Here is a 14,213-nt window from a genome sequence, read left to right on the forward strand (position 1 = left end):
TTAACTATTATATTTTATTGTTTATAGAAACGCTTTAGATAAAGCGTATTTTGTTTTAATTTAACCACATTGTGTTCATTATAGTATTTAAATTCTTTTAAGATAAAGCATTTGACTTCTTAACCATAAAAACTCCCCTTGCCCACCACTTGGGCAACTATTTATAGGGATACCCCAAGCACTTTGCAAGTGCCCCCTTGGAAAGCCGATAAAGCCATCGATCGATCATGTTTGCTGACACTGAGAACGTGGACAATTGGCTGCGATAGGTAGTATCTGACAGGTGAGATTGCGGCCGGGCAATAAAAAGCCAGCGACTGACCGCTTCGAAGACTCATTGTCAGAACGAAGATGAAGACGTTTACTGCAACAGGCAGCCTGCTCCTCCTGGTGGTGGCACTGTCAGCCATCGAGGCCGCTTCGGTGGCCAAGCCCGCATGCGGTGCAACTTCCTCCTCGAAGAACATCAACCTGATCAACCCGACGAATCCCCCAAGGGTTTGCGAGTACCACGTGAAGGCCTACAGCAAGTATGTGTGCCAGCTGCGCATTGACTTCGCCATGACCTTGGCCCAGCCCACGTTGGAAACCCAAGGCTCGGGTCTGACCTACGCCGAGTGCACCAAGGACTACTTTGAGGTCAATGGCCTGCGACTGTGCGGCACCGAGGTGTGGCAGCACATCTACGTGCCCTTCAATGCCACCGATGGCGAGACTGTGGTGGATCTCGAAATTGGACTGGCCGATCGTGCTGGAACCTATGGAGAAGTCACGCCCAGCTGGGATATGACTGTGACCCAATTGGAGTGCCCGGCTGGAGCCTCTGTTCGTTCCCTGGACGTGGATGATGAGCCATTGACCATTGAGGGTCGTGCCAGCTCTATCAAGGATGGATTCTGGGTGGCTCCTCCGGGTTGCCTGCAGTACTTCCCCGAGACCAAGGGCGTCGTCAAGTCCTTTAACTACAACGATGGCGATGGCATCTATCCTTCCAAGTTGAACTATGCCATCTGCTTCCGTCGTAATGTTGATACTTCGAGCCTTACGTGAGTTTTTTATTTATTTTGTAGAATAACATTTAAATCAATTAATTATTATTTATATGAAGCATGCGCGCGTATTACTTCAATGTCGGTGCCCAGGAACAGGCCAGCACCCTGATGACCGATAATAGCTGCTATGATAGCGCCAGTACCGGCGATTTGGATGCCGATTTCCTCATGGTGCCCCAGGCCACCATGGAGGACAGTCACACGCACGCCACCTATTTCTGTGGCTCCATCAAGAAGGATGTGGTCATAACGAGTAAGTTTACGTGAGCTTTTCTACCGGAAAAGCTTGAAGAAACACTAGTAAACACAGCATTTTGGAAGAGGGGGAAATTTTATATGAAAATAATTGAGTTTATTTCTATATTTAAACAGAATAGTTAGGCAAATAGTTCTTAATTTCTTCACTAAATTCAAACATTTCACCTTATATATATTCCTAAAAATATTCACAATGACCTACATAAATTCTCTTTAATTTTTTTTTTAATATTTTTCAGGCAACAGTCCCGGTCCCCTGATGGTTCTCTTTAACAGCGATGACATCTACAGGCAGAATGAGGCTGGCTTTGCTTTCACCTACACCGTGTCCTAAGCGGCAAAAATTTCTTTGATAACATATTTACTCAAGCTAAAGAAGGAATTTGCCAATAAAATCATAGAGAGCTTTAAAAGAAAGACTTGCCAAGTGTTTGTTCTGGCATTAGCGGCGAGCTATCAAAGCGATACGCCTTGGGAACTGAATTTGGCAAATAAAATTAAAGTCGGCTTTTGAAGGCTTTATTTTCTACGCCCTTTCGGTTTCTTTTCCTATCGGTTTGCTCTATCAATTACAGATAATTGCTGGGCATTAGGCGGAGGGAAGGGGTTGTGGTAGGGTGTCAACATTTGTCAGTGACAATTACCAGACAAGCGATATATTATCTCAAGAAGTCCCGGCTATCTGGAGCTGTTCAAACTTCGTATGCGAGACAATCTATCAAGTGGGTCGCATATCTAACAGATTCCAATCTTGGCTAAACTTTATCTAAACGCCGGAAGGTTGGGCTTCGAACTGAAAAGTTAACTAACTGAAAAAGTCATCCATCAAGTTGGTAAACGGTTGAAAAATGGGTTGGGGTTTTAGTGAGTTTAATGAGTCAGAAAATGAATATAGGTTTTACTTGAATATTAAAAAAATCTATTCTCGGGGTCTTTATGTTTACAAATTAAATTTGTTCTTGTTTTCTTGTTTATATTAAAAACAGGCATTAAGTTTTCTTTCATTTTAAGACCTAAAAGTTGATTTTCAGGATCTAAAAAGCTTTTGTTAGCTTCAGATTTAAAAAGGACATAAAGCAAGGACCAAACCCTAACTTAATTCCTTTTAAAAGCTAATCTAAAGCTCTCAAAATCTTGAAAATATCAACAAGTGTGCAAAATTAAGTCTCCCCTTTTCGAAAATATTTTTACTGCTGATAGACGGATCTTAAATTAGAATTCAACAGATTAAAGACCGCAATTAAACTCGAGTTATTAATGGTTGGCGCTAAGCACAGTCCAATTGGCAGCATTTCGTCTCGCAGCGTCTTATTGGGGATCTCTGATAAGAAAAAGCCGGCGCAACAAGTTGCGAGCAACAAATACTGCCCCGTGGCGAATCTGCAGCATAAAGCTTAAAGAAAGCTCTGGTCTCTGTCGTTACTGGAGCGTTGATAACGATGTTGCTGATGCACAAGCTGGCAACATGCCATGCCGCCGGGGGCAACTTTGTTGCCGGCAACGACGAAGGCCGGCTGGCTGCCAGTTTTTGTGGCACGCGGATGGGATTCAGTCCGAATGGAAACGCGCGCGCAAAATTCAAACTAGAATTTCACTCAACGAAGGCGGTTGTGCCGCGGAAAAACGGAAAAGTCGTAGCTGGAAAATACAACAGCGATCTGAACATAGTGCTAGTGCGATTTTGAGTGCTAGAGCGAGTGCGGGAACCGCTCATTAAACCCCGAATGGGTGCACAATAAAAAGTTTTTCAGACCCGGCCATTGAAAAGTGAGTGTGTGTGCGCGTGTGTTTATTATATTCCCGCTGCCATTGTCATCGGAACTGGAGCTCTTGGCACAGAGAGTGCCAGAGTTGCTTAAATGCCCATCTAAGTGGCAGGCGTTTAATCAAGTCAAGTCCCAGTCGCCGAAGCCAGCCACCATCTCCATCTTCGAAGCCGTCGGTGTCACAAAAGAGTCGAGGAAGGGCGAAAAGCTACTCCTAGCTTCCTTACATACCGGGCCAGGGCACCCCGGGCACATTCACGAAATTCCCAGTGAAAACATAGACATAAATTAACAACTAATTCAATTAACTGCCGACAACGTCAACGAGCGGCTGCAGCGGGAAAAGCCCTGCCAGAGGACCTGTGTGCGGGAAGTGCGGCTTCGAGCCGGGTGCCGAGCACTGCAACGCCGCAGGATATGCGGCCGGCTGCCTAGGAGGAATTCCTTGTGCGAGCCTCCTACTTCACGGTAAGCCAACGATGGCACAATGGCCCCAGAAATATTTCATAACTAACTCACACACATGGGCCGACGCTGCTGCTGCTGGGAACCGGAAATTATGACAAACGTTCTGGTTTTTAATTTCGCTAAATTTCAGATTTTTATTAACTTAATTTTAAAGTAAATTAGACCTCTTTAATTTACAAAAAAACTAAGTTTACAACCAAAAGATTACAGATTTTTAAGGTAACTAAAAGAACTTAACAAGTTTTTATTAATTATTTTCATTTTTATTTTAACGGTAATATTTTTAGGAGAATTTGTAGAGATTCCTTAAAAAAAGTCTTTATATTTGCGTAACTGATCTTTTTGAAGAATAAATTCATTTAAATAGTATTAAATAACCTTATGCTTACATCTCTAGATATAATTTTGGGCTTACCTCCACCTTTATTACCTTACCTTACCTGACAAGTGTTTACTCCCAATAATTTATTACAAACTAAACTAAATTTACAACATCTTGCAGTGTTCTGTAAACATTAGTATCCACTATGTACAAGCCATCTACAAGGTATAAAGATTCTGCGAAAATAGAAAAACCTAAAAATAACAAATCGAAATCGTGTGAAAGTGTAAACCGGAACTTGCTGGCCTGACTTTTCGTGTGCGCCAGGTCTTGAGGACCTGAATGAAAGAATTCTTTAAGATATTCACTCAATGCCCGGCCATTATGCAAATTCTTGATTGGGGGAAAATGCGCTCAAAGGATTTAGTTAGTGCCAATCTATTCAGTGTATGTGTGAATTGGCTTTGTTTGGCTGCCGAATCCTGGCCAGCAGCAGCTGCATAAATCAACGGCAGCAGCATTTCTCTGGGTTCGTTTGATTTCTGATTTTCTCATTTCCAGCTCAATGCTGACGCACGCTTTAAGGCCATAAATCTTTCGATCTGGCCGAAAAATGTCTTGGTCTTTAATTGTTGAGCGCACAATCGCTTTTGGTAATCGGCAATCTGCAATCGATGATGATTTCACAGCACGACGCGACACTATCATTGTATGCCCCCGATGATCATGATGTATCTGCTGCCATTTGTCACTGTAACAAGTTGAGCCTGGCGGCCAAAAGCAAACAATTTGCCACCGGCTATATATTCGCTATTTGCTGTTAGCTGTTTGGCTTTCAGCTATTTGCCATTAGTCGCTTACGTGGCGCTTGCACTGGATGTCGTGGGTGTCATAGATACTAGGCAAAGATACATAGGTACTATATATGCCAGACCATGCCCGATATAACACTGAGTTACAGGGAAAAGATACTACAAAGTTTGATCTTGTATCTAAAAGCAGTCATATCTCTTCTCTGAGTTTAAGATATTGTATCTTTAAATAGGAAAATATTTGAAAATAAGTATCTATTCTATTTTAGAATAGGTTTTGGTGGCCCAAATTATTTTCAAAAACTAAAACAATAATTTCTTATGAAATCTTTATAAAAATATTTTAGAAAAACAACATTTTAAAAGAATATTCTTGTAACCTAGTGTAATCAGCGTGGGTTTTGCTGGCGCGGCAATGAATTTGCTTTTACGCTTTTACTTTAAACAATAAATTCTGGCCCAGCGCTATCTCTTAGCCAGGATGATGCCCGGGAATAGTCTGGAAAATGCATTTAGATGTATAGATATTATATTTTTGCTGTTTTGTTTATGTCCACGTGAGGCATAATGCAGCGGCTAATGAGTAAATATTGCCAGAGATAATATACGAGGGCATGGTAGCTGCAGCAAGTAATTCAGGAAGTACGCTATATCTCTTTTGCTTAGATATAAGTAGTTCGTAGATAAGGAAAGTTGCAAATTTTGCAACTGCAATGACTGGGAGTGCTTCTTAAATGCTATTCAAATATTATTCATTCGCAGTCTGAGAAACCATTATGGGTCACTGTGAAATAGCTGCAATGAATGCCAATAGAATTTAACAAGTAAATGGGAGAAACAATTAAAAACTCATTAGAGGGGTGATATATGTGTTTATATATTTATTTTAAAATTATTTTCCAGCTATAAATAGCTTCTGCCCATCTAAAATAAAACATTAACATTCCTTGAACACCATAAAATTATCAATTAGTTCAATTTATTTATTAAGCCATTAAAATTCCCATTTGAGGTTTAGCACTTGGCCATAATAATTTCTATTCATATTATTAGTGTTTTTTTGGGTCTATGATTTTATGTTGTTGTTAACCATAGGGAATTTCTTTGATTATGACCAACTGAAAAACCATTTGGCCATGATTTATGCGATGCAGAAGCCCATGTAAACAATTTCCGCCAATAACATCAGAACACAACTCACTTACTGGACAGAATTCCTCTATTTGCCATCAACCACGCATCATTTGTGGCTCTTGCCGATTGATTGATATTTCCTAATCGACCGGGACCCGAAATTAATTTGCTGTCCAGCCATTTCAACAGCATCATTACATAACAGCCAGTCGGATGTGGATTCAACATCATCGACCCAGGCTCATCTGCGGCATCAGTGTTTATTGTATTAAGCATTTTTCAAAAATTAATTGCAAATTTTGAGCTATTTTCGAATCGCAATTTTCCACCGTTCGCGGGTTTTCTGCCCACAAGAAAATAAAAGAATAACAAAAAAACATAAAGAAAAGACGGAGAGGTCTAAACAATAACAAAAGGCTCGCGCTGATTGAACCGCTCAGTGCACAATTTCAATCAATTTTTCAATTAATTTTCATTACCCCTCGTGCGGCCAGTTGGTAAGTGGGCCCGATGATCAAACGTTGATGGGATCGCACGGCCAACGTCATTGTTAAGGCCATACTGGCCATACGCAAATTCAGGAAAATTAAAATTAATTGTTATGGGACTCCATAAACCATTACAATGCAGGAAAATCGTTTGGGGACGTGACTCACACAGCAAGTGGGACAAATGGCAACAAATTAAGCGATTAACACAATATGCCTATGGATTGACTTAATTTATATATTTATTTTGTAGTGAGAAATAATAAATATCACAGAGAAATTATAAAAGAGTTTATTATTTACAAAAGTATTTGAAAAGCCTAAAAATATAAAAGTATTTATCCTTAAACTGTATTTTTTGTTAACTCATATTTCTATACTTTCTAACAACACCTACAAACTACAATAAATCCCATAAGAAACCAAGTTTACAAGCATTTCTTTCAACTTGTTAACTTAAAATTCACCAATAAAATCAAAGATTATTGAAATTACAGCGAATAAACCTTTAGGTTTAGGTTTCTTGCTGTGTACAACCTGCAACAGTTGTCGTTCTGGCCAAAAGGGCTTAGAGGGCAGGGCTGTTCTAAGACATGGCCAAAACAAACAAACAAACTATACAACTTATGCGACGCTTAGATGGCCAAGTGTGTGCGGGTTCAATTAACGTTGGCCAAAACGACAACTTGTTCTCCAGCCTCTGGGAACCTGGAGTGGAGTGGCCTTAAAAGGCAGCCAAGAGATGCCCTGGCAATCAGCGGCCCAACTGGCAGAAAAAGTTGTTAATTGGAATTTAACAATCACTAAAAGCGTCTAATGGAGAGATGCGTGCTAGATGCGTGCGCTGCGTCTCGGATCGCTGGCTTCTTGCCCCACTGTGCGGCTACCAGTTTACCCACTCTGCGCTTTATCTGCCGGCAAATGTAGAAATTAAGTTTCGCTTGGCCAGATGGATCCATCCATCTCGGACTCGGACTCGCTTGGATTGTCAGTATCGCTTACGTGCCGCAGCGGCAGCCGGGCAAAAACAATCAACATCAACTTATTTGTCCGCTGGCTAAACATCAGCCAGCAGCAGCTGCTGATGCCAGATAGCCAGATAGCGGAGGCCTCGTTGTCATGACCATTCCTGGGTCCCCAGCTCCGTCCCCGGCACAGGGAAGAATCGTGATTTTCCCCCACACACACTTGCCAAAATAATGAGATGCCAGAAAGAGTCTCACGATTATTTGCCGGTATTTGTTTGTTAATTAAATTAATTCTAAAATATTCTGCAGCCTAGAATTTTTAAGATTTTTAAATGTTTAATTAAGATTAGATTATTTCTATTTATCTGAATTAAAATGTTTCCCTCAGTGCACTTGAGATAAGGCACTGCTTGCATTCTTGCACCGGCATTTAGTCGTGGGCCCCGTAACAAAGATCGTTAGCCGAAGGAATTATTGGGAGCAGCTTTTCCAGCCAGCCAGCCAGCCAGCTAGCAGCGTTTCGAGTGAAGAAAATAGTTTCTCTCGTCGGCTCTGCTCTTCTGTGGCTCTGCGGATGACAGGCCAACGCTTTTAGCCTGCCCGCCCGCTGGCTTTTGGCTGGTTCCCCTTAGCTCATCGGAGGCATTGGCTCCTCCTGTCGGTGACAGTTCACGTCACCGCAGAGCCACCAGCTGGCAGCCACCGGCGGCACGGCTTCATTCGGCTCCTTTGTGCTCCCCTGTCGGCGCTAATGAAGCATCACACACACACACACACACATCTCATCCAGGCACACTCCAAGGTGGCTCCTACTCGTGTGCTCTCCCATCTCCCGATTAAAGTCAAGGGGCAACGTGTGTTCAGCTTAATTTGCAGCACTGACATTAATCAATTGCAACGTGGGCTTGGCCCAGCGGGATGGGTTCGAGATGAGGATGTGGATGAGGAGGTGGAGGAGACTGGAGAGGATGGAGAATGGAAAATGGTATGCGTTGCGGCACCACGCTGCTGGCCATAAATTAGCTGCGGCGGGCCACGAGCCACGAACATGACCAGAGACACCTGTTGGTGGCCACTTCCGATTTGGCCCGCCTCTTAGGGATGGCATTAAATGGAGTGATTTAAGATGCAGCTGTGAGATTATTGGTTACAAATTTAATTTGTAAAATATTTTAGATACTGTTTAGATATTATTTTCTTAGAAAATGAAGCAAAGTTAGTCACAATCTAAGATCAAAGTTAAAAGCTAAATTAATTGTTGAAAGTTAATAAATTCTTTAACAATTTCGTCCGATATATAAACAGATTTTTTGCACATCCCTAACCCATCTGAATATGATTTGCAACCTTCGACGTTCGCTGAACATCGATATGCTCTTTAGATAACGCAGAGGAGCCACTTTGGCCATTAATCACGCGCGGGATTGCCAAGCTCATGCTGGGGCCCTTGTTCAGACACTTGTTGGCATTAACTGCAACATTAATCCAGGCCAGACACTTGGCCCACAAACACTTTTGCTGAAGCGCTAAGTTATTGACACATCACATAACACGAACACCCGCACAAACACACCCACTAACACTCGCACACCCGCAAATACCCACCGTTTACTTATCGCACCGGAAGTCGCCTGTCGCAGACTTTTGGCGTCTTGGCCAAAAGTGTTGACAGCTGCAAATCAAATTGTCATTAAATTTTCATTTTAAATAGAAGCCTCTGGGCACGTCTCCAGAAACTAGCACTAGCGACTCTGCCGCAGGCCGCAACATAGTGGGGCAGCGGCGGTAATTGCAATTAAAATGATTTTCGGGGCGTGGCCCACAGACAGTGACAAACTCTGTTCGTGGCAATTTGGGGGCGGCATTAGAAACTTTTTGGCCAACAACTGTGAACTGGCAAAATGTCAGAGGCAAGACTGGGTTACAAGTTCGCAAATTGTTGCATGTGGAAATTGATATGAGCATGTGTTTATAAAGAGGAAGATTTACCATAATTGATTTGGTTAAAAATTACTTTGAAGGAGAAATTAATAGAGGGAAAAGAAATATTTCATTTAATAAGTAAAAGCTGTAGATTTAATAATTAGCTAATAATCAAAATTACTTGACATTTTATTATATTTACAAAAAGACTAAGAAACCTTGATAATATTCTTTAAAATTGATATTACCTCAAAGATAGTAAACATTATTTTTAACAAGAAATTATGCTTAGTTGAACATTATCTAAAGTCTGGTGTTTCCCAAAAATGTAATTATTATTTATGAACTATACAATATCTTCAAAAACTGATCTACCAAAGTCAGTCAAAAACATAAGGCCTCTTTCCAACTCTTGACAATGATAAGATAAGTAGAGCTCACCATTCAAATAACTCAAAAATTGACAAACTTAATACCCCAAAATATTTATAACTAAGATAAATGTATACAAAACATCCATAGAGTTAAATAAAGACCTCTAAACCACACTCATTTAGTGGGCGTGAATTTTATCCAAATTTATAAGCAAGTGCCTATCCTAATGCAATTCTAATGTTATATTGGGACCCTGCTTTGTCTGGGATAAACCAGGTTAGCGGCTTGCCGGCAATGCGGCGTATGCGTAATATTTATGGGACGAGGCACATGTGGCAAGGTTCCAACAGCTAGACAGCCATCACATGGCATAAATAAACACATTTCTCTCTCTCGGCGATGCGTTGGCGCTGTTTTTATATGCAACCTGCAGCATGGGAATTGCATTAGGAAAAAAGCAAAGGTGGGCCACGAGGGACACCCACACCGCCCACGGCTACGGCCTACGTCCGTGTGTAATGAGCAATTAAAAAAGCGCGCATAACTAAATTAAAGATGCAGAAAGGGGAAGTGAGTTGTGGCCAAGAGCCCACTGCCACAAAGGCCGCCTTTCTGCGGCCGGGCTCAAAGTCTTGTGTTTTTTGTCGTGTCACAAGTCCCATTTGATGTTCATTAGCTTGTTTATTGGGTTGTTTAATGGCCAAACCGCCGACAGCCGGCAGCAGGCAGCCGGGTCCCTTTGTGACAAGCTCTAATTACTTGTTCTTGGGGCAACAAAAGTCGAAACTTTTAGCAACAAATGTTGCAACATTAATTAGGGACACATTTGCAGAAAATTCCCTTTCAATTAGCGCCCGCTTTTGTGCGCCACGGACATGGACACGAACTCGAGTGTCCTGCGAATGGATTCCGGCAGTCAAGTGCCACTAAGCAGAGCGGAATGTAGTGAGCTACGGATTAAGTGAGTCAAAGGTCAGCTGCTCTTAATGTCCTGCCGCTCGCTTGTCCAGGCTTTAAAGACTCCTGCTGCCAGCTACCAACCACAGCCCAACCAACCCACTCGGTAAATCCCGGCTAATGAGTTCCAGAGTGGAATAAATAATGCAAAATGTTTCATAAATACACCCAGAGGGTATTACCAAAGACAGAGAGAGACAGTAAATTGAAATGCCTATAGAGAAAAATGAGTTATGGACTTGGGATCCAGAGATTTGCAGGATATATAGTAGTTTTATAGCCATGGTAAGAGTTTGTAGAAACTTCTGTTGTAAGTTCTTGTAAACAAATTAATAAAACAATTCATAAGATTCTCGATCTTTGCTTAATTTCTCTCTGTGCAGCTTTGCACTTGCCCCCAACTCCTTGGAGAGGCTTGTTTTAACAAATGTCCATCTTCACACGGCTGTCTCGAGTGAGTGGCAGATGGCAGATTGGCAGCAAGTGTCATTTCCCCAGTCCATCACTCCCCCAGAATCACCCAACATATGGCCATCGATGTCCTCAGATCCCGGTCAGGACCAGAAGCAGTATCAAAACCAATCAGTCCGAGGAAGACCCCAAATCGTGGCCTGAAACTTAAACCGGAAAACTAATTGAAGTTGTGCGTATTCCGTGCTCGGACATAATTTGCTCGTAGCTTTTGTACTTTCTGGATAGCTGCTGATCCAATCAGCAAGGAGGAGCTTCGTCCAGCGCCCCGCCATTAAATCCTTTGCGTTTCGACTTTGGCCAGTTGATTAAGTATGCATAAACAGCAATTATGCCGCCCCGCGAGCAACCCACGTAATTTATGCTAAGTTATGGCGTATTATATCTATTGTGGGGCCGAAACCGCGCACTTGTATTACCAAAAGGAGCTTCAAGGAGCCCCAAGGAGATAGCCAAACAAAATCCATACATTAAGCATATCCTTTTACGAGAGTTGGGTCCACGGCCATAGTAACCCATTGAAATTAAAACGCTCTATTGAAGGAGCTTCCTTTTCCCTTTTCGGAACCTTTTGTTGCCATTTCCACCTCGCAGCCTTATTTTTTGTGTGTGTGTGTGTGTGCTTTGTGGCCACGAAATTGCAGGTAATTAAGAATACCGCCCACAGGGAGGAGGAGGTAACAGGAAGAACGCGAATATACAGGGAAAGCAGAATGAAAAGCATAATTCACTGTCTGAAAATTCATTTCGACATTACGCTTCCCTTTGACACGGCGGCTAAGTGGGCTGAATTTGCCTTCCATTTGCTTGCCTGCTTCTTAAGGGTTTTTTCGTCCTTTTTTTTTTTTATTTGAGGCCTCCTCCTGCGCAATCCCCTCTCCTTGGGTAAATTGAGTGTAAAGTGTGTTAAGTACGCCAGCGTCTAGGCATTTACTCAAATTGAAGTATAATTGACTGCCAGCTATTTGTTTTGAGTGGAGAAAGCCCCTAAAATATTTTACTTAATATATTCAAATGCGGCATAAACCGGGAAACGCACGACTAAGTGTCCCATAAAGCAAATATTTTGTTGGTCTGCTTGAATTATCAAAATGCCAAATATAGCCAAATCTGTTAAGTTTAGTTTAAGCAAGAAGTAAGTATGCTTGTTATTCCATTTTTATTGTCAGCACATTTTATAATTTTCTTTGTTTCTGAAAATCTAATACCAAATCCAATCATAAACAGGAGCTTTTAATTAATGCCAGAATACAGGAAGTCTCCTGCTGGTACAAACAATCTGAAATATACTTTGCATGAGGGCGCATATTTCATTCGTTTAACCCACTTTGCATTCATTGTTGCATGCAGCATGAAATATGGAAAATTATGCTGGGGTCTGGTGGAGAAGGAAGTGGCAGTTGAATTGCATAGCTTATCGAGAAGGTGGAATCGAAGCAGATACATGGAAAGAAATTTATATTTTTACTAAGAATAAACTAGAAAAATTTCTAAAAATTATTTATATTAAATTTAAGATCATAAAACCATTAAAAATGTAAAGCTTCCTATATCCAAATTCATTTTTCTAGATAACAATAGCCTAGCATACATCACTATCAGTTCTTACTTCCGAGTCCCAACTATATTATTATCTTATTTAACCAATATCCAAGTCCATAAATAAACCAAATTATAATAACCATTAATTTTAATTCCATTAATTAATTTTTTTCTCTGTTCAAAAGCTGCATGCCACACATTTCCCATATGCCAAGCAGAGAATCTGGTTTAACATTGGCCATTTTGTCCATAATTTTCTAAATGCACAAACACTGCCAAGAACCGTAACAAGAGCAGGAGCAGGACCCTCTGCTTGCTTCCTTTTGCCCCCCCAGAGAAAGCAGAGATTTTTGGCCAGCGACAACGTCGCCCTGGGAGATAACTCTGGGCAAGTTTATTGAATTATCCAGCAGTGGATGCGGGAAGGTCTCCTCAGTTGGGCAGGCAAAAGCCACTGCGACGATAAATTGGGAACATCGCTTTAATTGGCTTCGAGGCGTGCAATCAAAACAGTTTTCGATAACGCGGCTGGAAAGGTTCAAAGTTCCTTTGACATGGCTTGCGGCCGGCCTGCAACTTGGCATTCGGTTTTGGCCACAAGCTCTGGCTCTGGCTTTGGCTTTGGCTTTGGCTTTGGCTTTTGCCTTGCTTTGTCTTGTGTAGTCTCGTGGGCGAGAAGGCAAATCAGATAAGCACTTACGGCCAAGCACACAAACACACAATGTGGCCAAGAGCCGGCAAGCAGGGAGCACAACAAACACACACACACACACATGACTGGCTTTGTAATGGAACTGCGATTGTATCTGGCAGATACAATTGTGCAGGGCCCGCAAACGAACTCATTTGTTTGGCACGCAGATTTATGCTCATGTTGCTGTCCCTCCACTCACACTCAACCTCAACCCCAATGTTGTCAACCAGAAGGAAGCCTAATTAAATATCACAGACAAGGCGAAAGTTCAGAGCCAGAAAAATTACACTACAACTGAATTAATTAACTCAACAAGTTCAACTTCATTAGCAGCCGAGTGGCATCTTTGCCCGGTTTCGTCGACAAGAAGTCAGTAAACAAAAGTTTTGCAGCTGTCGGGAAAGTTTATGATCTGACCTCGCACTTCAAACGGATAAGATACACTGAAAAGATAAAGGAAATAAAGAAGAACTATAAGAAAACTAGGCCTTAAATTAATAAATACCTGAGCAGAATTAAATCTCTTAAATCAATGTCGAAACCTTATAAAGTGAGCTATCTAAAGCTACAATAGTAGGAAGATTTGCTCAAAACTAGAGCCACTTTTTCGTTCAGTGCACAGCAACAAGTTCTAAAGGAATTACTAGTCAGAAACTAAGCATGCGCCATCGTCCAAAGTTACATTTAATTAATTTTTGATTCCGCCCGATACATTAACAGCTCTATTCGTATCTCCGAGTGACGCAGTTGGCCGTAGCTTGTTATTGATTCAGATTAGATTCTGTTCCGATCCGTTGGCCATAGTTTACCTTAGACCAACACTGACCGCCCCAGGCACAAGTTTTGAGTTTAATTAAAAAGTTTAGCTTGCAAAACAAATTATGCTAGCAACTTTGTTTTCGTTTTTACTTGCTCCGACATTAGATACTGTAATTGTTTGCAAATTGGTGTCGCCTCAAGCTCGATTGCTTGTAAGCATTAAA

The 14,213-nt window shown here is 41.6% G+C and overlaps 2 protein-coding genes across 2 annotated transcripts in view; both read left to right on the plus strand.

Annotated features, from left to right (window-relative positions):
- The first annotated feature begins 347 nt into the window (after positions 1-347).
- LOC108070774 (uncharacterized) lies at positions 348-1,729 on the plus strand. Its single transcript, XM_017161373.2, has 3 exons — positions 348-1,046; positions 1,109-1,305; positions 1,550-1,729. The coding sequence occupies exons 1-3, from the start codon at positions 352-354 to the stop codon at positions 1,642-1,644; spliced, it is 987 nt and encodes a 328-aa protein (XP_017016862.1). The 5' UTR covers positions 348-351; the 3' UTR covers positions 1,645-1,729.
- Positions 1,730-2,852: 1,123 nt separating this feature from the next.
- The window catches only part of Dh31-R (Diuretic hormone 31 Receptor), a 29,913-nt gene continuing 18,552 nt past the window's right edge, over positions 2,853-14,213 (plus strand). Inside the window, exon 1 of the mRNA XM_017161351.3 lies at positions 2,853-3,544. The gene's annotated coding sequence lies outside the window, so the exon portion shown is untranslated. The remainder of the gene's footprint in view (positions 3,545-14,213) is intronic.

The sequence above is a fragment of the Drosophila kikkawai genome, chromosome 2R (assembly GCF_030179895.1).
Source record: "Drosophila kikkawai strain 14028-0561.14 chromosome 2R, DkikHiC1v2, whole genome shotgun sequence".
Lineage (NCBI taxonomy): Eukaryota > Metazoa > Arthropoda > Insecta > Diptera > Drosophilidae > Drosophila > Drosophila kikkawai.